General features: G+C 41.0%; 1 protein-coding gene across 1 annotated transcript in view; it reads right to left on the bottom strand.

The window, feature by feature from the left end:
* The window catches only part of hk2 (hexokinase 2), a 43030-nt gene that overhangs the window by 7507 nt on the left and 11712 nt on the right, over positions 1-23811 (bottom strand). The window contains exons 5-15 of the mRNA XM_085787781.1: positions 18304-18399; positions 15809-15908; positions 13639-13822; positions 12563-12724; positions 11106-11339; positions 10484-10788; positions 10224-10372; positions 8211-8330; positions 3922-4017; positions 1032-1131; positions 728-911 (exon numbers count right to left, since the gene is read on the bottom strand). Coding sequence (XP_085643907.1) covers positions 728-911; positions 1032-1131; positions 3922-4017; positions 8211-8330; positions 10224-10372; positions 10484-10788; positions 11106-11339; positions 12563-12724; positions 13639-13822; positions 15809-15908; positions 18304-18399 — 1730 coding nt within the window. The remainder of the gene's footprint in view (positions 1-727; positions 912-1031; positions 1132-3921; positions 4018-8210; positions 8331-10223; positions 10373-10483; positions 10789-11105; positions 11340-12562; positions 12725-13638; positions 13823-15808; positions 15909-18303; positions 18400-23811) is intronic.

Raw genomic sequence — 23811 nt, 5'->3', positions numbered from 1 at the left:
GGGACTGACAGACCCGTGTTTCAGACCAAACACTCAGAAGTGATTGCTGTCGGAAGATATAACTATTTAAGACTTATATTAACACAAATATATCACTTACTTCTGCTTTAACTGTATATTTTAACAGTTGAACAGATTATAAATCTCTTGTTTTGGGATTTTTTGACCAATGTGTCACATTAATGAAGGAGCAGATGATTATGAGTATGGTTGGGTTGTAGGGGGGGAAAACGCCTGCCAAAAAACAAAAAGTTAAGATAGACTTTTCAGAGGCACTGTATTTGGGTAGCAAGATGCTCATGCGCAGTGGCATATTTGACTTTTTAAAATAATGATTCTCATTAAACATCATAACTTACTCTGCCAGCCATTTAGCCTTTAAAACTGTCTGTTTGACAGTTGTCTGTTTATTTTATTTATTTAAAAGGACAGTGTGCAGTGACATTAATTATTGAGACAATAAAAAGATGGCTGCACCAGATTTAGCGGAGCCGCTAATTTCCATCTGTTAAACCCAACAACTCTTGATATCAGTCAGCTGCAGCACGCTGGTAGAATTAACTAGCACTAATAAAAGGCAGCTTGGGGCAGTGCAGCATGGATCACAACATGACCAGTTCAGAGGCAGGTACACGATGCTGCAGCTGACTGAGTTGAATCCTGTGAGTCCCTCACAAAACAATTCATGGCTCTGACTATTTGCTGACAGGATCTATCCATCCATTACCTCTGTTTCCCGGGGTTGCTGGAGCAATCGTCAACATTGCGATCAAATTGGGTACAGAAGTCATCAAGTTCACCATTGTCACCAAACGCTCCCCACTCCATGTTGATACACATTTGACCTTCATCACCCTCCACCAGTTGGATGTTGTGCATTTCTTCCATGTAGCAGACATTAGTCCCTGTGCCTGTCAAGACCAGTGAACATCACAAGTGCTGTCATGAAAGGAAACCTCTACATTTATTCAAAGAGCTGCAATTGAAAGCCACACAGGCACAGAGGAAGGTGGCGGGGTGAAAAGACTTACCTACGATGAGTCCCACCTCACATTTGGGGTCCTCATAACCGCAGGTCATCATGGTTCCCACTGTGTCATTCACCACAGCCACAAAGTTCAAGTCAAATTCCTAGAAGGAACGAAAATCAACAATTCCATTAAAAAAGCACACATTATCAACATTCAGAGTGTGACAAATGAAGGTGAAGACAACTGTGGAGCCTTTTCACAAACCAGTAAAGACACTGATGTACATGAGAATCTGTCTATACGTTGAGAAATCACCATGGCTCTAAATCAGGGCTCATATGAAATGGAAATGCTGGTCATCAGGGATAAATAACACCTGCTGCAAGGCTTTGTTCTTAACGGGACTAGTTGTCAACATGTCTCCCTTTCCATGTGCGAGGATGTTTGTTCAACTCCAAAACGTTATCACATGCACATTCAACATACTATGAGATAATAATAACAGAACATTACAAGACAGAGTTGTTTTCGAGGCAAATGCAGAGACTGCTTGCCAAAAAACTACGCCCGACGGGAACGCGCATCAGCGGTTTTGCATGAATTTACCTCGAAAAAACAACCTTGTTTCGTAATGTTCCGATATCATCTCATAGCGTGGTGAATGTGCAGCTCACAACTTGTCCACCAGAGCGTTTTGGAGTTGTTGGATTGTGTATTTGATGAGTTTGATGAGGGAAACCAAGAAATCCCATTAGCCTCCGAAGCGTAGCTCTGAGCAGCTCGAGGCTCTGCTCCGCCGATCTAAAAATAGCTTGCACCGACATCCGACGTGCTGCTGACGTGTCATTTATCATCCGATGTGATGATTTTGCCTTTGTCCCAGTCGATGATGTGGTTACTTCTTCTGCAGTGATCTGTGATTGCTGATTTGAGGTTTTCCTGTTCTGCTTTGTCTTTTCGTGTCCGTGTGAATCGCCCTGCTGTCTCTTTCTCGCATTCTTTTTGATGTTCTTTTTTCCTTATGTTGAATGACCGCCCTGTTTCTCCGATGTATGCTTTGTTGCATGACTTCCACAGTATTTCATAAATTACATACATTTTTGGTCCGGTGCTATTTTATCCTTTGGGTGAACTAGTAGCTGACAGAGTTTTGTGTGTGGTTTTACTGCTGTGTTGATGTGATGTTTCTTCATAATCCGTTGTATTGGTTTTGTTATCCCCCGGATCTATGCTATGGTTATGATCGTCGTCCGTCTTTTGTGTGTTTTGTTTTTTTTGTCTTTTTTCTTTTCCTCTTTGTTTTTTACTTGTTGTTTTCCTTTATTTATGAGGTATTGACAGAGTGCGAGTGCGTGTTGTATGTGTTTGTCCTCCTCCTGTCTGTCTATCTCTTCAGTTATGATGGTGGCCTGTTCATAAAGTGTTATGATGACTGAGAGTTTTGTGCTGTGGGATGTTCTGATGTCCAGAGGAGGTACTGGTCTGTGTGTGTGGGTTTTCTGTAAACTGTGACATTGATGCTGCCGTCTTCTCCGTGGTGGATATTCATGTCCAGGAATGCTGTGGTCCGGTTTATTTCTTCTTCCTGTGTGAATTGAATGTTGCCGGTGGTGACCATGGTGTTCAGGGGATCTGTGAGGTCTTGTGTGTGTCCGGTTTTTATTTGTCTGGACATCTCCAGGATGTCGTCAACGTATCTTTTCCATAATGTAGGTTTACAGTGAGTAGGTGCTGTATGGATTGCTTTGGTTTCCAGGTCCTCCATGAAAAAATCCTTCTGTCTGTCTTGTTTTTAAACTGAAAATAAGTGGATTTGGCAACAAAGTTCAGAAGTGTGGATATGTCATCAACTGTGAGGTTTGTGCGTTATTTGAGAGTCTGGTCTTCCTTACTTCCTTACAGCGTTCTTGTACCATGTGCAAAGTGATGTCAACGAGGGTTTTTGTGAATAATGATACCACATCGTGTGATATGAGGGTTTTTTGTTTTTGTACGGTTATATTGTTGAGTTGTGCCAGTTGTTTTGAGTTTTTGCTGTGGTGTTCTGTTGTTCCAAGGAGGGGTTTGGTTGGCCTCTTGTTAATACTGTTTTTTCTGTTTATGTGAGGGTGCGTTTTCATTGGTTTTGAAAAGTGTTTTTTTGCTTCTGTTATCTTTTCTATTAGTTTGTTTAGTTTTTTGATCTGACGTTGCTTTGATGTGTCAAATTCCTGTTCGTATATGTGTGTTTTAGGTGTGCGTTTATTTCCCCCTACCAATTCTTCTCCAGCATGTAGTGATTTTTGAAACTGTCCATTTCCTCTTTTATTTATGTGTTGATTTTGTCAATTTTGCTTACCGTTGTTCTTATCCGTTCCCTGATGGGAGCCTTTTTTGCTTTATCGATTATGTTTTCTGCATTCCTGGTCGGAATGGGGCTTTTGATGTTGAGGCTTGCCGGTGTTATGTCCTCGTCTTTGCATCGGAGGGTGAATCTCTGGTGATTTTTTTGGCAAGCTTGCGATTTTTGCAATTTTTTCAGTCGGCGGAGCGACTTAACACAGTCGTGTCCAAACCTTCCACGTATCAGATTGATTATGTTCATTTTGTCTTCTTGTAGATATTAGTTATTTTTTTCTTGTGTTCAGACAAAAAATCAGAATGAGCTGCTGACGTGTCATTTATCAGCTGGCGAGCCGGCCACGTCGGATGACGCTTCTGAGGAAGACTGGAGTCACAGTCGAAACTGTCAAGCAGGTAACATCACTCTGATTTTTTGTCTGAACACAAGAAAAAAATAACTAATATCTACAAGAAGACAAAATGAACATAATCAATCTTGCACCGAAATTTTTAGGTGACAAACCTACTCCTAAAACAATAGGGATTATGGCAATGGGCCAATTTGCCAACATGTTGAACTATCCCCTAAGTGTTGACATTTCTGGTGTTTTATCAGACATGTACTCACCTGTCTGCGGCGGACAGCATCTTTCAGTAAAGTCACAACATCTTGTCCTTCACAGCCGCTGGCTTTGAAACCCTTTGTCCACTTCAGCAAAATACCCTGGGAAATGAAAGCAGTAAGTCAGTGAGGGAGATGGATTGTATAGTATGTGTACAGCTGTGTGTGTAACAGCTGCCGTGAGTCTGTTTTCTATTATTGCTAATATAAATATACAGTTGAAATTAGCAATATACAGTAACCTTAAACCTTGTCTGGCATTGTTTGTGACAGTGGGTTTTATGATCTTCTTCCCAGTCTGTCAGAGTTTCACCTGCACTTAGTGTTAGTACTTAGTAGCTTTACATTCACAGTTAAACTGAGGTCAGACCTCTCCAGTAGCCCCCCCACGGTCTTCTAACAATAAGGGTACACAATCTTGTTCCACTCTTAAAGAAGAACTGGAGGAACTGAGTGATGGTTGGAGGCCTCCTTTCCTTTGGAATGAAGTCAGAGCTTTGTGGTGGTCACTTTGTTGATGTTGTCATTTTGCCAAAACTGTGCAAAAGTGTGCTTGGTGTCATTGTCCAATGTCCATTTGTGACAAAGATTAAACTTCCTGGCTTTTTTCTTGACATACTGTGTCAGTGTACCTGCATAATTTTCTTTCCTGATGATGTGATCTGCTTTTTGAAGCCCAATTGAACACCACTTACACCACTTTCTTATAATAACAGCCTTTGAGAAAGTGGTTGAATGTTCTGTGGTTTTATTTTCATTATAGTGCAATCCCACAGCCACCGAGCAAATACTTGAAAACAGCTGAAAATGAATTTAAAAAATATACAAATATAAAAACAAAGTTAATTATGGTAAGGCACTTTTTGTAGGCCTAGAGCCTTGTGATTGCTCCTCATTTTGGTTTTATTCATATTTGACATACCAAACAAAGTAAAAAATAAACTATTTAAACTTTGAGTGGCTTTTACCCTCCAAAAGATGCTGTTAACACATATCCTGTTACCTAACATCCGGCTTAGTAGATCGACATTTGAGTTCTACTCTGCCAACAAAAAGAAGGCAGAAATGTAATTGTTGGAGAAATAAATTAATATATACAGTATATATCTCTACTAATTGTTGCTTTTGTATTTGTAGAAAATAGAGATAACCAAATGAAATTATTTATGACTGCTGTGGATGGTGAATGGTTAATCTGCAAAGTGATTCATGTTGACAAACCATAGCTTTCCCTACATGTTCTACATCTCCAGTGTTGTCATGGAAATTCCTGTTGGGGAAAAAAATGAAGAGCAACGCATAAAGTTTGTTCAGATTTGAGAGCACGTCCGCAGTGCAGCCAGAGAATATTGTTCAGATAAATGATGGACAGTTCACTTGGACACAAATCACTCATTTTCACCAGATGTCTGTAAGAACCCAAGTAATCCACACATACAAAGAAATCAAAACATATGTCCATAAATTAAGTTCTGTGCAATAAAATGAAATGGCACAAGGAATAAGTATTACAGTATATATAATATATAATATATATATATAATATATATATATTATAATAATATATATATAATAATAATATAATAATATTTATTATATAAACCGGCTGAAAACTCTCATTAAGCGATCCTGTCCCCTATCAGTGCTAATTAGTATAAGCTGCTTTAGACCAATTGATGCCTATAAAAAGGTTTCTCATTACTATTGTTATCCAGAAGAAAAGATAATTTCTATCAAAAATCAATACTTTGTCCAAGAGCCAAGGAGCACGCAGAGAGCTGTAGAGAAAGACTGGAATTAGCTGTTTAAAAAAAACGAGTAATGCCTCCATGGCCTTTATGCACACTTACCATGCAAGAGGTACTTGTTTTCCCCACTATATACATATATACTGTATATACCTGACGGTCTCTACGAGGCCTGCCCTCAGCTTAAAGACCCCCTCTTTCATGTTGTTCACATGTTCCTGTGGCATTTTTCTGATGCTAGAGGACCTACTTTGTGCTACATTTTTCATGTATGAAAAGTGCTCTATAAATAAAGTTGTTTATTATTATTATTATTATTATTATTATTATTATTATTATTATTATTATTATTATTATCAGCAGAAAAGTAAGGGCAAAATTGCATTTCTGAGTATTTCTGCCTTCAAATTGGGTGCAGAGCAGCGCTGTCTCCGCCCACCACTCAGAGATGCAATTTCTAATGAGCTACTGGTTATCTGCAGAAGGAGAGCCCTGGGAAATGGCACAGGTTTTGTGATTTTGGCTGAAAACTTCATAATTACAACTTAAAGACCACTGAGAATGCTTTAAAATAACTAAAAGGATGGTTGGAGGGGGACTTTAAAGGTATTCAGAAAAGAAAATTGATTTTGAGCCCACTATAGGTCTTAAAATTAGTGAAATCACTCATCATGATGTAGCCCAAACTTTCTGCAAAATTCTATTTTCGAGTAAATCCGTGGTGAAAGTGGGGTAGTTTTTTTTCGTATTGGATAATACAGGTGCACGAATTATGCGTCACGTTGCTCACGATTCATCTGCCAGTGATATTGGAGCCGTCATCCGTCAATCAAACGCTGAGAAAAACGGGGGGTACCATGGAGGAAACTCGTCCACCACCACCGACACAAACTCTCCCCCGTCCCTACTCCACTCTCCTCCTCCTCCTCCAGATCCCTACGGTCCATCACTTAGCCTGGCTGGCTAGGTTAGCAAGCTATAACGTAGCAAGCCTACTAGCTAACAGTTAGCTACATTAGCTAAACACACTCGCACATACACACACACATTCACACACACACACACACACACCCAGCTCGGCCCCGCGCCAAACATTGAATATCCTGTCTGCTCGATAACGCCCAATCAAATTTGTTTACCTTACTCAGGTAAACTTGTGCGGCAACTCGTGGAGACTCGTGTAAGGAGGCGCAACAAACAGGACAAACGGCCATTTCTGAACACCTTTAAGACCCTCTCCTGCAACCCATGGATTGGAGACCCACTCCCCCCATCAGCATGAAGATCTATTACCTCAAACAACACAGGATTGGAACATCTAGTCCTATCTTTGAACTGAACTGTGTAGGTGACAGTCAGTACGTTTACATGACACTTGAAAAAAACGAATTATTGCCTTAATCCGACTATAACTGGACAACTGAAGTGCATGTAAACACCTTAGTCCGACTGAAATCGGAGTTGAGAACTCCGATTAAGACACCCAGATAATGCGATTGGAATTCGATTTTCTCCGTCATGTATACACCTTAGTCGGAGTAGAACTGGACAATGCATGTGTTCATGCTCCACAACCGCACCAAGTGGAGCAGAGAAGCCACCCGAACCCGGCAAAGTAAAGAAAAAAACCCAACATCAGCGCCGAGTCAATGCATTTCACACAGCGCAACCAGCAAGAGTGTTTTTTTTTTAAAAAGAGAGAGAGAGAGAGAGAGGAAAAAAGGAAGCCCGCACCCTATTCTCAGGGCGCATCCAGCCCAGGCTGGCGCGTCTGGTCGGGTAAGCTACTGCAGTTGAGAATTTATTATTAAGTTTATAAGTTGTTTATATTCAGTTTTTTACGAGGTGACAGAAAAGTCAACAGGACAGGCGGCGTATTAACCCGCTGAAGCAACGGGTGACGGCGCATGAGGGGGCGGACCCCGTCAGTTATTCGGTTTTTTCAGTTGCATGTATATTGAGACAAGGACAGAAGTCCGACTTGACGCCAAAATCGATTTACAGAGATAGGATAGAGAAAAAGGCAAGGAATATTATAGGTGACCAAATTATAGGTGACCAAAGGCACCCCCTTGCCCACTCATTTAACCCTCTTCCATCCGGGCGACGATACCGCCCCCCTCTGTTTATTAAAAACAGAGCTAAATTTTCTTTTGTGCCCCAGGCCATTAAATCCCTTAATAATAATCGATAGTCACTGTTAGTGTTGGTCAGCCCATAGCCTGCTCAGCTGGTCTGACCAGGTTAAGGCTGAGATGAACATAAAAACTGACTCACTGATGATGAGTGTTAATGATGAGTGTTAATCTGTGTGAAAGTTGTACTGTGCTGTTTTTATCTGTGTTGTTGTTGTTTTTTAGATGAAATGTCAAGTGATCTGCTGCAGCTCAATTTCCCTACGGGGACAAATAAATTACTACTACTACTACTAAAATCGAATTTTGAGCATAGCTCGATTAAGCTCTGCATGTAAACGTACTGACTATTACCATCACTGAGAAGAAATAAATATTTGTCATTGGTAGCTTACATTTAATATAACATTACCTGATCCAGTTTGCTTTGATGACAGGGGAAAGAGAAGGTAAATCCCAGAGGTAAGGACACTCCTCTCATGCCCATGTACTCCAGGAAGTCAGCGATGCAGTCCACAATATGGTTGAAGAGCTGAATAAAACAACAGACATGTGAAAAAAAAAACATTAGTGGGCCACTAATTGAATTGAGATTTGTGAAGAGGGCGACATTTTAGAGGCCTACTCCTGCAAATTACCAGGTGGCTGTTAAGACATACAGTATGTCTACATGAAATCTGATTGTTTTAGGGGTCAACTGGTTCTGGTATTTTTTCATAGAAATCTGACTTTATACAGGAAAATAAATCTGGACTCAAGTGTGGAATAAATGTAATTCACTTTTGCAATGCAACACTGTTTCTTGATAAAAAAATCAATTCAATTTTTTCAGAAGAAAGTATATTTTAGTACACTTAAGATAAAATATCATTCCTTTGTGGCTACACCATTGGACATTTACTTTTGTTTTTTGTTTTTTTAAATGGTTCAAATGTCATTTCAAATGACATAAAACCAACATGAATACAAAATGTACATTTTAACAACTCTGATCTGAGAATCCGAGTAGGTGAAATGGCAATCGGATGCCGCCCAAGCCAAGCGAGTACTCGAGTACTCGGATATCAGCTACAGCCCTAATAATTTGGTACGATACAAATAAAATTGAATTAAATAAATAATATAGTTATGTAGCCAAATTAAGTTGCAGAATATTAGACAATCTTTAAGGAAAAACAATTAATATGAAACAGTCTTGCACACATCACAATTTAATTTGTACTGTAATGCAGTTATTTTGGTGCATTCATTCAAACAGCCTGGATGGGCTTACAACAACCATCTGCCTTTCTATCATTTACGCACATGTTCTGGTGGCAGCTGTTGTCATTGCCTCATGAGCTGCCACAGTTCAAATGTTATACAGGAATGAATAATCATATCATGTGAAAGAGAGAGCGTGCGAGAGAAACACCAGATTTCACATTTGATTACCGGCAAAAACTCAAACGAGTCGATTAGAAATCAAGAGAGGAAAAACAAACAAGAGGCTTTGTCACTGTCAGCTGCTCATCTGACAACAGGTCCGCTCCACGCAGCCACTTCACTAACTTTATTTTGTAAAGACAAACTAGATGTTCAATCTGTAAACAGTGACGTGTTGGATATAAACTCTGAGCACCAGACTCACCTATTATTATGAAATTATAACGTGACCTAATAAATCTCCCGCCTTTAAAAAAGTCCACAAGCTTATTTCCTCTTCAGCGGGTTGATCACTTAGGCAAAGCAGGTGTAAAAGCAGATACAGTATCATGTTATGTTATGTTTTATCTCGTTATAGTTGTTTTGTTAGGTCCTTGTTGTCTGCATTGTTATGTCGTTTATAATACTATGTTTTTCTGTCACTGTACTGTTTTTATGTTTTGGGACTCCGGATGGAAATTAGCATTGCTGCTATAATCCGGCACATTTACATGTTTTTATATGTTCATTGATGTGCACTGTCCCACCCAAATAAACAAATAAAAGTAAAGTATCAGACATGGGTCATTTCTGACAGAACATGTAAATAGACAATCAAAAAAATTGCAACAAATCGGAATTGGGCATCAAGGCCTGCAGTGTAAAGACAGCCTTACTCACACGTCTGTCTGCGTGTCAGATAGAGGTGTGTTGCTGGAGGAGCTGCTGACTCCTCTGAGAATAAATCACAAGAACAGACTGTGGATATTTCTCACTCCACACTCGCACCCTGTGGTCTGAACAACTTGTTGCTACATGTTGTGCGATGATGCACTATGCTTCTGTCTTATCTCTCATAATCAATATCAAAAACAAAACATTTTATTTAGGGAATGGACCGATTGTCCATCTGTCTCATTCGTTTGAACACAGTATCTCAGTCACACTTTTCGGGACAATTTCCTCTTTTCAGTTGTTGTGATCATATGTGAAATACAACAGCATTTAAACCATGTTTCACCTCTTCTCCTGTGCCCTGCATGATCTCCTGTGGGATGCTGTAGATCTTCTGATGCATGCCCACATTATGTTTCTTTCCACTTCGCACTTGCACCAGCAACACTCGAAAGCTGGAGCCTCCAAGGTCTAATGCCAAGAAGTCACCGTGCTCTGGTGAGGACGATAAGGAAAGTTTCTGAACACACCCACAATGTGTTGTAGAAAGAAAAAAAAATCTTGACTCAATCATGAGTGAAAGATCAGATTTTCCCCTCAACCTACCTGTTCCGTCCGGAGTCGCTCTGACGTATGTAGGAAGCATCTTAACGGCTGCCTGCTCGTGGGTTTGTTTTGACAGGCCTCGTCCCATCTCCTCACCTATTCTGTTCTTCACCTCCAACAGCTGCTCACGGCTCAAACGCAAAGTGTCGAGGATGCTCTGACGCTCTGCATGTTGAGCAGCTAGACGGTAAGCGACTGCTGTCACCATGGCCGAACCCTTCCCACTGCCATCCTGTGACAGCAGAAAACGAACATCACAATCTGGCACAAGTCGACGTACCATCTTGTTGAGCCTCCGGGAAAACCTGAAAAGAGAAGACACATTTTACAATCAGTGTGTGGTGGTTTGTTTTTTAGTTTTCTTTTGTCATTTTAAGGCTATTCGAAGCACAGTGGTTCACGAGGCCTGAAGTGATCTCCTCTCAGTCGGAGACGTAGAAAATACATGGTGAAACACAATGAAGGAAAATAGCAGGGCAACAAAGCACAGCAGGTACACTGTCCTTGTTGACACTGAAAAGGGAGGAACAGTACAGACTCAACAATTTGAGTCAACAATTTGAAATCCCACACACACAGCTGTTGTTTGCATTATTATTTGTGTTACTGCAGGAGAACTTACTCGGGATGATTCTTGTACACAGAACCATCAACTCCAATTGTAGTACGCAGCTTCTCCGCTGCTTTGTTATCCCGGATCTGCCGCAGCACTGCCACCAGGGTGGCTGCACACAGGTGTGCGGCCCGCGTAGACACTATCTGACACACTCTTTGAGTGGCTATGCAATCCTCCACCGATGGTTCAAGACCAAGGTCCTGAAGTACCTTCTCAGCACTTGTAAGACCTTCCTCTTCTCTGCAGGAGAAAACAAACAACAATATTACTACTACTTCAGACCGCTTGGTGGATTTCTCAACATACAGTATTATGTGGTTGATGGGGAATGTATAGATGGATTTCTGCCAGTGCTGCAACATCAATATGATCTAAAAACTACACAACCTATTGTCACTATTCGTGAAGAGAGATTAACGCACAAATCAACCTTAAGGTCTTTGCACACTGAGTCCGTTTTTTTCGCACGCGTTTTTCGTATCCGTCATCCGACAAAAAACGTTACGCACAGGCTCCTTGCACACCGAGTCCGTTGCGTTTTATTCACATGCGTTTTTATTTTGTGTTCCAAATTTCGGAGAGGGAGACAAAAATCGTCACGCAGTGATGCACTTCGTGGTTCTCTCACTTGTAGAGAAATGAAAGAGAAAAAGTGTCCATCCTGAGAGGACCGTTAGCGAGGGGATCTGCTGCTTGTTAATGAGCAGCGGATCTATCATCATCACTTCAACAGTTTATTCTAGGATGTCAGTGGTCCAGTTTGAAAGATATTGATTATTTGCTCACCCATTAAACAGAAGATGGACAATTTCCATGATCCTGAACAGCAGCTGGCGCACGCACACACACAGACACAGACACACACACAGACGTGAACAGCGGCTGGCGCACGCACACACACACAAGTCACAGACACAGACACTCAGCTGTGATCCTCTCTCTCCCTCTCCAGCCTCCAAACGCTGATGTGATTGGTCAAAAGACTTTTCACGGATGCGAAAAACGCATTAAATCGAACCTGTTCCGAAAAGTTTAATGACGGACGAATGTTTCGGACTCGGTGTGTAAACATGATTGACACAACATGAGGTCGAATTTATTTTTTGACGTGCGGCAATTTCGGACGAAAACAACGGACTCAGTGTGCAAAGGCCTTTAGTGAGGCAGAAGACCACATTTTCCACAAGCAACATGAACAAACCATTTCTGTGATACAAATGACTCAATTTTCCAGCTCTGGAAATGCTGCTATAATCTCCTTATCTTTGTCCTTATTCCTTAGAAAGTAAACAAGCCTATAGGTGTTTCAATACCAGTTCCTATATCTGAACTAAGTTCTGATCCGACAGCAGCTGTATACTCCTTACTTTGTATGGATGTGATATGTTGCTGTAATACAGTATATATATAGACCTTGAGGGCATCATTTGTCAAGCACACATAAAGCACATGTAAAAACTGACTTGTCGTTTTCAATGGCATAGATGTAGCTGATGTTGAAGCTTCCCGTGGTGAGGAGCTTTGATGTTGTCTTGCCCTGGAACAGCAACTGTTCTTTGGTCATCTTCACCAGGATGAGACGGACCAGTTCCCCCATGTACATGCCACTGATCATCTTCTCAAACCTGCAAACCAACATGCAAAAAGACAAGAGATGCATGCACATGAATGCATTCACAGTCACTTCATCTTTCTTATTTGTTATTTATTTACTGTTGTGTGTGTGAGGTTATGCATGCTACCCTGTGTGCCTCTTTGATTAACCCTCGGGGATGAATAAAGTGATTTGATTGATTGATAGATTTCCCAGTTTATAGGTTTATATACCTAAAGCTTAGTTGCCAAACCAGTAACCATGCACATACCATACAGTGGCAAGTGGCGGTAACTGAAAGACCTTCACAGACAAACAACCAAGGATACCGACTGACAGACATAAGCTCTTTCAGTCCATTAGCACAGACACTCTGGTGGACAGAACAATTTGGTGGACACTAAAGTGCCTCTATATAATTCTATTCCTGCCTTTAATACTTAATTATCCACGAGTTTCTGAGGCTGGTTTTGCTCTTCCGGTGGAATTGTATGTTTACGTTTCCATGGTTTTCAGTCATTGTCATAGTTGCGGGAAACACATGGATCTATTAACTCTGGCTTTTAACATGGATGTCCATTTGTGTGATATCCATTGTTAAAAGCTGGCGTGATGATCCATGCGTTTTACAGATTTTCAATGAAAAAAAAAAAATCCATGCATTTACTAATGAAACATGGAAACGTAAACATTTAATTCCACCGGAAGAGCAAAACCGGCTTACGTTTCTGACGTTCGGAAAAAGGTGGATTAACAGCGATGTAACGACTTATTTGCCTCTCAGCTTCTGCTGCATGCGTTAATGTGGAAGTTATAATAATATCATTAGAAACTGGAGCAGGTCAGATGCTCTTCTAAAATATGTTACACTTATTAAGCAATTAAAGAGGTCTCAAACACACTGTTCTGTGTTGTAGCAAGTCACATAAGCTTGAAGACACTCACAGTTGCTTGCCGGGATTCAGAGAGCCAGCATCTAATTCCCGGTCAATGTCAGTGCGCAGGTCCTCCAGGGCACCATCATCTCCAAAGGCGCCCCACTCCGTATTAACACACATCCGCCCTTCGTCGCCATCGAGCAGCTCGAGGTTCCTCATCTGTTCCATGTAACAGGCATTGGTCCCCGTTCCTTGATGGATGGGATGTTGGCACAACAATTACTGCACAGTTCAAATTCAGACATACGACCTAGAATAACAAAACAAGGCGCTGCGGCTGCAGCGTCAGGACATCTAGAGCAATGCACATCAACATGAGCCATGCTTATACATGAGAGGCCTGGGGGGTATTCCATCAAGCTCGCTTAGCTCAAAGTCTGGCTTTAACGGCCTAGTCTCACTTGTTCGGGTGACAGTTTGGTTCCATCAACGTGGCTAAGATAAGCTCCACCTCGGTAACCATGGAAACCATGGTTCTGGCTTACCCTGACACTTCAAACTTAGCGCCGACTCCTGTTCCATCAAAGTGGTTAACATGAATGCATGTAATGATAAATTGATGACATAAAATTATATAATTCTTAAAAAACATAAATTATTAAATAAATAAATAAATAAAATCACATACACCAATATAGATACAAACCAAACGAATTAAAAAGTAATACAATTTAATTGAGGCATTTAAAACTAAAGATTGGCTCATAAAGCCCTCGGCCCCTTGAACTGATGGATTTGGTGAATGTAATTTTCTACAGTCAATTGAGTGATAAACGTGATGAATCATATGAAATAGTTGATAAATGTGATAAATATCACTTGTTAAAATAATTAATACATTTTGTGAATTTCTCAAGGTCTATTAAATGAATAAAATGTTAATAGGTGTCACTATTGACCCTGTCAGTCATAACCTATTAATGTGGCTCCCCCACCTTTGAAAAAAGTCATACTCCCCTGCTCTGAACAGAGAACAAGAGTTTTAAGAAAATAAAAAAAATCCCACAAAGAAAGTCATTCTTGTTTTGTGTGTTGTTCTTCCCTACACTGTAACAACTGTAGTTTAAAATGTGGAAATTGTATGTCTGTTTTGTCTCTGTGCTGTCCACTGTTCATCTGTTTCATCATATGTCTCTCCTTTGTATTTTAGATTGTGGTCTGTGTCTGTTGTGAATTATATGTTGGGACTACAGATGGAAATGAGCAGTTTTAGCTCAATCTGGTTTAACCATGTCCTCATTTCTTGTAAATGATTAATGCGCACTGCCCCTTGATAAATCAAATAAACTAAACTAAACGATTGTACCGGACCTCCTCTGTTACCTTGTTGATGGCGGCAGTGTTTCCTCTTCTTGTTGTACATTCCTTATATTTATCATAAATCTCCTTTCAACAGCGTTTGCTCTGCTGTGGAGAAGCTTGGGTGCATGCATTTCCTTTGATTTGGGCCACTTTATGATATCTTCGGCACTCGACTGGTGTGGGCTTGGACGAGGTGAGGCTTACAGGTGAGGTGAATTAGAAGCGGAGCCAGCTGATCTCATTTGGAACGGGTCGGGGCTTGGTTTGGAGTTCGCGCTAATTCTCGCTTCAAGATTACACCATGTTGGATGTTCTTAGCGACTTTGATGGAATACGCCTACTGTACGTTTAAAGATTCTGGTGTTGTGCAGAGCAGAGTGACTGACAGACCCGTGTTTCGGACCAAACACTCTATGTAAGTGATTGCCGTCGGAAGATAGAACTATTTAAGACTTATATTAACACAAATATTCCGCTTACTTCTGCTTTAACAAAGCAAAATATGTGAAGTCTTCGACAGTCTTAACAAAGCAAAATATGTGAAGTCTTCGACAGTCTTAACAAAGCAAAATATGCGAAGTCTTAGACAGTCTTAACAAAGCAAAATATGTGAAGTCTTAGACAGGTAAAACAAAGCAAAATATGTGAGAACATCTGTGTGGGTGGAGTGGACTGTCTATCCTTGATTTACAAGAACTCAGGAATTAACATATAGAATTTCAGTTTGCAGCACAGGTGATATATTAAAGGAAAACCAGAATAACACAGTAGAGAAAAACACAGAGAAACAATACAGATGGTTCCATAGAAGAGGAAAAGGGTCACTGATTGGTTTAATGAGAACCAGTCATGAGTCACAGTTAGACTGAACTCACCTACAATGAGGCCAATTTCACAGAGCTGATCGTCATAACCACAGGTCATCATGGTTCCCACTGTGTCATTGACCACTGCCACAATATCAATGTCGAAGTCCTGGAGAGAAATTTAATTCAATATATTTTCAGACCAGCGCAGAGACAAATGACAGACAAATGATTGAGAGACAAACAGAGTGAGGGAGTTATACAATTGGTCACACGAGTGCAACTGCCATTCTATCACAATATCATGGATAGTTTGGAGCCAATTTAGTCAAATCTGCTACAGTTTTATCTAATTAAAAAAATGACACAACATTCAGTTCCATTTGCGGCCGCTGGTCCTTCAATTGACCCTTTGTCAAGTCCTGCCCTCCCCGGTTACTGTTGCTAGGTTGGACAAACAATGACGAATGGGTTAATATAATACATCCATAGTTAACTCCCATTGGAAACCATTGAAAATTAAGCAGATTTAAATTTCTTGCAAGGTAAATTTGAATTAACTTATCTATCAGAAAAATGATGTCCGTGCCAGAAGACAGACGTGGCTAAAGAGCAATTGAACAGGCATTACATGACTTTTACCAAGAGTGGTGAAAAATCATTGTTTTGGTCACTCACAATAGCTAGCTAGCTAGCTAACGACAGCTAAGCTAACGCTTTATCTCCGCCGATCTCCAGTTTCTCCTCGTAAAACTTAACAAAATTCAAAAGACATTAGCAACAGTAACGTTACGTTTCGCTAGATAACTTTGAAGGTTAACGTAATATGTAGCTATATGTACAGTATACAGCGGGGAAAATAAGTATTGAACACGTCAACATTTTTCTCAGAAAATATATTTCTAATAGAGCTATTGACATGAAATTTTCACCAGATGTCGGCATCAACCCAAGTAATGCACACATACAAAGAAATCAGAACATTAATGTCCATAAATTAAGTTATGTAATAAAGTGAAATGACACAGGGAATAAGTATTGAACACATGAAGAAAAGGAGGGGCAAAAAGGTATGGAAAGCCAAGAAAGCAGCTGGAGTTTGTCAGTATTTAGAATGTAATCCTGTCTCCTATCAGTGCAAAGTAATATCTGCTGGTTTAGTCCTGATTGATGCCTTTTAAAAAGGTTTCTCACCACCAAGGTGTCAGACAATAAGTATTGCATGATGGGTAATAGCAAAGAGCTGTCTAAAGACCTACGCAACCATGGCCTCCATGCACGCACACCATGCAAGACATGGAGGCCATGGCGGTTGAGTGCAGTACTTATTGTTTTCTTTGAAACAACTGTACCTGCTGATCCCAGGTCTGTCTGAAGCTCTCCACCAGTGTCCTGGACTGTTAGGGAACCCTTCTGATTATTGTTTTGACTCTTCTGTCTGAAATCTTTGGTTGCATAGGTCTTTAGACAGCTCTTAGACAGCTCTTTGCTATTACCCATCATGCAATACTTCTTGTCTGACACCTTGGTGGTGAGAAACCTTTTTAAAAGGCATCAATCAGGACTAAACCAGCAGATATTACTTTGCACTGATAGGAGACAGGATTACATTCTAAATACTGACAAACTCCAGCTGCTTTCTTGGCTTTCCATACCTTTTTGCCCCTCCTTTTCTTCATGTGTTCAATACTTATTCCCTGTGTCATTTCACTTTATTACACATAACTTAATTTATGGACATTAATGTTCTGATTTCTTTGTATGTGTGCATTACTTGGGTTGATGCCGACATCTGGTGAAAATTTCATGTCAATAGCTCTATTAGAAATATATTTTCTGAGAAAAATGTTGACGTGTTCAATACTTATTTTCCCCGCTGTATGTATGTTTGTTGATGGAGGTTGGGTTGAACTGCCAATGCGGTCTCCCACAAAGCTGTATCCAAATACACTGTAGCACTTTATTACACTGTATTATATTTGGTTTCGTTGTTTGGCTTTGTTGTGTTCTCAACCCATCCTTGCACAACTCCATCAAGAAACCCTGTTCTGGTCTTTGCATTGCTGCATCTCCATCCATTTTATCTCATTTTATCCATCGTAAACAGTCCATCTCACCTAAATTTATTTATTTGCACTATACTTCCTGGTTTTTTTTTTGTTTTTGTTTTTTTATAGTAGTGTCATGTTAATTGTCCCATCTTGTAGTTCTATTGTCTGTTGGTTTTTGTTTACATTCCAATTTGTGTGCTGGTCTTTGTGTTTCTTGTGTTTTTCCTGTTGTTATGAATTATGTTCCCTACTGTATGTCCTTGTTGTCCATTTTAATGGCGTTCAACACCTTGCCAGGAGGACTACAGTCTGAAATTAGCCTTTGGCCAACACTGGCACCTTTACATTTATTAATGTTCATTAATGTGCACTGACATACCACCTGCTGTAGGAATAAGAGTGTTTGGTTACTGCTCTGCCCTTAATCAATGTCAATGTCACCCGTGACAAACTGAAATGTTTGATTGGCTAAAATAGTAAATAATGAACCATGACACTGAATAATACAATTACCCCTCGTTTTCTGATGGATTTCCTGAGAAGGCTGACCACGTCTTTCCCCTCTACTCCACTTGACCTGAAGCCTTTGGTCCAAGACAGCAGAACACTCTGCAAACAGAAAAAAAACAGACATGGAGCAGAATCAGGATTATTCCATTTTATTTTAGCCTGATCAGAAGGTAGACAATAATAATGATTATACAACAAGTAGTTCCGACCAAGCAATCTGATTGGTCAATAAGACATTTAGAACGTGCTCAAATCAGCATTACAGCACGGCTGACTCATCACTGGAAATATTACTTCGCCATGTCATGTTGTTTACACATCTCCATGGCAACATGGACTTTTCCCCCTTTTATTTTCAGAAACGTTTATTACTCGTGAAAATAACAAACTACATTGACCTCCTGTAGGTTGTTCCTGACAGCTGCCAAAGTCATATTTATAGAACAATTATTTTATTTTATTTTTTGTTAATATATTGTAAACTTCCCCGTTACAGCCGAGAGGATTGTCTCCCTCCCTGTGTGTAACGTTACAAAGTCGGAGAGACACGAGTTGTGATCGCGGTGAATATGTTTTTTAAAAATATGGCCTGGAGCTGAATATTTCATTGGATAAAACGGAGGTGATGACCTGTATGTTTCTCTCTCTCCCTCTCTCTTGCTTGCGCCTTTGGGGCTTTTAAATAATCTGGAGTAATCGTTTGGCTTTCTCTATCAGCTGTGTCGGCGACACGGCGCTATAACTTCATTTACATGCAGAGTTTGCGGTTGTAGAAGCTACATCTGTGAAAGGAAAGAAACGGTATCTTTGTTATAACTTGGGCGAGTTTGTGCAGTGTTGATTTAGTTCGGGAAAGTCCGAGACCGCGTTAAAACATGAACGTCAGCTCAGAGTTCACTCATCTGGGACTAGAAAATCATTTCTGTTGCTAGGTCGTTACTAAGGCTCGGACTATTTGCTGTAGAGGTGAACTAGGTTCCATTACACATAGGAGTCTACTGACGTGACTGATTGTGTTTCAGTTATTAGTCAGACCCCATGTATTTCCATGGAAACGGGAAGCACACTCGCAAAAAACTTTAAAATTTTGAGAGCAAAACGTCCATCAACATGAATATTTATTTAATTATACGCTTTATTTTGTTGGTAATTGTTGTATAATCGCAATATTACCCTCGAGGGTGTGCTTAAACGTAATTTGAGCACTTCGGTGATGCTTGCGGACCTCGGCGCAAGCGCCTCGGTCCTGACCGCATCACCGTCGTGCTCAAATGACGTTAAAGCACACCCTCTCGGGTAATATTGCTTAATTCAGTAGTGCCAAATCATAATACTTCATTTTCACATAAAAATTTCATTCATAACATAAATAACAGTGTTTATATTAGTTTAATATTATATTATATTATTATTATATTAGTTTATCCAAATACAGATTTTTTTAAACAGTAGTATAAGTTTAACGATGTCCGCGTATTCCGAGAGTCACAACACTAGGTGCGTTTCCATCAGCTGTTTAGATGCGCATCGAGATGTATCGCATCGGAAAATGATGATGGAAACGCCGTGATTCGCATTAAAATTCCCTGATTCGCACAAAATGAAATACGCTCGCTATGGCCGGGTTTTGGTTGATTCGAATGGGATGGAAACAGCTGTATGCGAATCGAGTGTGACGTAGCCACTTTCACCCCGTCTGCTCCCGTGTTTGCAGTTCACTCACAAGACAACATCAGGGTTTCCGCTGTCACACAACAATTAATTAATTGTGGCGCATTGCCACGGCAAAATAAAAGCCCCCACACACCTTCATAATGATGTTACTGCACAGTTCTTCATAGTTCCTCCTCAGTAAAAACCAAACTTATCAACCATCATTAATAAAGTCTGGGGCGGCGCAACTCTCTCTCTCTCTCCCACACACACGGGTCGCGTTATGACGGTAATAAACATATGCGCTAAATCGCGCTAATGTGTTCAAATCAGACCGGGGGGGGGGTGCAAAGTCCGTAGATGGAAACACACATGATTCGAATTTCTTTTGATGCGCAATTTCCCAGTAATTCGAATCACTTTGGATGGAAACATGGCTATTGACTGATAGATGAGTTATTAGACACACAGTGGGCTCAAATTCCATTTTCTTTTCTGAATACCTTTGAAACATGAAAATAATACTTGTGCAGCAGCAATACAGTCAGTCTCAACCTTGACAAGAAAGAAGCTGCTTCTGTAGTATTTGGCCTCTAAGTTATCACCTTGTGTGTTGTCATTTTTTGTATTAACTCTTCTGCTTGCTATGTGTTAAAAATCCCAGTTATGTGACCTTCCAAAAACTAAATTCCTTTTAGTCCAAGATAATATACTGTACATTCTTCCTTCAGCCAATCCCAGCCGACCCAGTACAAGGATGATGTGAGGTTACATACATAGTACATATTTATTTCTAACAGTAATGTTCACAACACAAAAGTCACTATCAACTTAGTCTCGCTCGCCAGACCCTGCCCCAGAGAAGAAGGGTCTGGCTGCTCCGCCTATGATTCTGCGATCAGAGAAAAAAAACGCTCCGGCCTTTTGGAATTCTTTCAACCAGTCACAATCGTTGTGATTGGCGCCGTAGCAATGGTGCGCTTGGAAAATATTGCCGGTTGGAAACTGGATTTGGGACCGCGGTGTAACGACGGCCGGCAACCGTTGACGGATATTTATTCTTTTGTTCAGTTCAAGACACGGATGTGTAATAGATCCATGGTTCGGTTCCTGTTGTTTGTTGTTGTTTCCCTTTACCGGGCGGACTGTGAAAGCTGCAGCACGGAGGCGGGACTTCCGCCGGACGGCTCGTTGCGACCAATCAGAGGCTAATCACAGCCAGAGCCGGCCCTCCCTATAAGCAAACTCAGCAGCTGCTCAGGGCCCCGCAGCCACTAGGGGGCCCCCAAACTTTGCTCAATCATTTGTCTAACCGTCTCTGACAACGGCAACGTGTAACTGTGCGTTCACACCAAAAGCTTCCAAAGCGTCAAAAACGCTCGAGGGTGGGCGTCAGACAAGACAGCTCCCAAAACGGCAAATATTTTCAGCCGCTTTGGCCGCTTGTCACGTGACTGGCGTCAAAGTTCGTTCGCGCTGGTCATTGGGGAGCCGAAATACAAAAAAAAGAAAAAAAAGGCAGCCGACGGACATCTCTATTCTGACAGGCTGCCGCCGGTTGCCGCTTAACCGCGTCATAGCTCATTACCCTAAAGTTAACCACGGCTCAACTTCTCATCTGGTGACGCTTTGGACGCTTTGGAAGCGCGGCGACGCCTGTTGACGCTTTGGACGCTCAGTGTTGCCGGGCGCTCATTGAAAATGAATTGACTTCCGGCGTTTTTGACGCTTTGGAAGCTTTTGGTGTGAACGCACAGTAACCCTTGACCCAACTGGCAACAATGACCGTGACACGCATACGTAAACGTAACGCAGACTGTGGCCGTTGTCCGGCAACGAGCGCGCACCACCCCTCCCCCCCCCTCTCCCCCCTCCCTCCCTCACTCACTCACTGAGATCGCGATTTGCGAGGAGGTGATTAGCTTTTGGACAGCGACGATGTCCAAAAGGATATATCCGTCAGGTGCGGAAAATAGGAAAAAGAAGAAGGTCGAGGATGAAAAAAAAACAAGGACAAGGTAAGGCTAATTAATGTTATGTTTACCAGATGAACGTTTAGCCGAAAAAAACATGTCGGTGCTTGTGTTAGCTCACTTAGCTGGCTAGCTGCTACATGTAGCCTGCTGCAGTTCACATGTCCTGGCTGATTTTAAGGTCTGTTTACAGTGAAAAGATAACAACTGTTTTCCTGTGAGGGGATAAAGGATCAATCACCCATTTATTAATGGCTGATTAGATATGTCATGTTGCCACATCCTCATCCCCTGTGGCTGGTTCCAGTCATACAGTTGGTAAGTTTCTTGTTTGTTGCCACAATATGTTTATCTCTGTTGGAAAATTAAATTGTGTGTACACAAGTGGCTGAAAAAAATCTACTAATCTTCTCCACAGCTCCAATGGTTACTGCTGATGATGCTGCTGACCAACCAACATCCTCTATCTTCTTCTCAACTGAAGTTTTGTTTTAAGGGCTCTAGAATTTAGCTGTACAGATAATTTAAAGAAAATAAATCTGTTCAAACTGTAATCGTTTGTAGAATCTTTTATCTTTCTGCTACATCAAAAGTAGTGATTTAATACTGCAGGTTTGGAGCCAGCTATTGCCATTCACAATATTAACATTAACATTCAGACAAAAACAAAGTAGAAGAAAAAATTACAAGTGCAATTAGACAGCTTTAAGTTGAGTTGAGTTGAGTTGAGATTACTTTATTTATCCCATAGGGCAATTCTGTTTCTACAACTGACCGCCACATCATAATCACATACACAAGCATACATACAATTGAGGAGGAAGTGCAAGGACAGTGCAAATTTGCAAGTTTGAGATCAAGTAAGATAAGATAAAATACAAAAATGTAATAAATACATGAGAGGGCAATATACGTAAAAAACACACTGTCAACAACAGTACTAAAAACTACAGCTTCAAGCCAGCTGAGCATTCAACAAACTAATGGCCGAAGGCACAAAAGACCTTGAATAGCGATTGGTCTTCCTAAGAGGCTGCATGTAGCGTCGCCCTGACGGCATCAAGATAAACTCACAGGCCAGAACATGATTCTGATTATTAATGATGCATGCTGCCATTTGTGAGACCCGTCTTTCCCAATAGTCCTTGGGCCAGACCAGATACCGGTATCACTTGAGTGGGCAAAACCTTACCTATACTAAATTGTTTTTAGGGTCAATATAAGTAAATTAAAATATGATAGCCTTTTCATAGGAGCAGCTTTTTATTTATTTTTTTTGCATTTTGTTGTTTTCCCATATAGGCAGATTGTCATTAATTCCAAAAAGAACACAGACGGCCAATAACACATTAAAAGTCATTTAACACTCTTTTTGGACATCACACATCATAGTTTTTTCATGGTCCTTCGAGCCGGATGCCATGCTCCCACCCGTGCTGGAAAATGGACCCATGACTCGTTCAGTAACATGATGGGAGAGAGCAAGGAGAAAGGCCACAGTGGGAGAGAATGCCTCCAAGATATCTACAGACTTTACTTTATGGCAGGCCTCCCCAACAACCACAGGCCAGAGCGGCACCTGTATCACAGCCTCCTGAATCTGGAAGTGGCTCAAGTAAGACTGTCTTCACACTGCATGGTTCAAGTGGCCCAATTCCGATTTTTTCCTCTCAAGTGGCTCAGATCGGATCTGTAACATGAACGTGTAAACAGGACAAATACGTGTGGCAAGGTGAAGAGGGCCCGGGCGGGGATTGAACCCACACCTTCCGGGTAAGAGTCACACGCGCTTGCCAGTCACCCAAAGGGACATCCTTTGGCCAAGTAGCCAGGGCGCATGATCAATTGGAGGCATAGTGACAGGACCCGTCAACTGTCACATACG

The sequence above is a fragment of the Trachurus japonicus genome, chromosome 9, assembly GCF_045865225.1.
Source record: "Trachurus japonicus isolate A0001 chromosome 9, Traja_1.0".
In the NCBI taxonomy this organism is placed as follows: domain Eukaryota; kingdom Metazoa; phylum Chordata; class Actinopteri; order Carangiformes; family Carangidae; genus Trachurus; species Trachurus japonicus.
The sequence above is the reverse complement of the archived record's forward strand: the minus strand, read 5'-3'. Positions and strand labels throughout refer to the sequence as shown.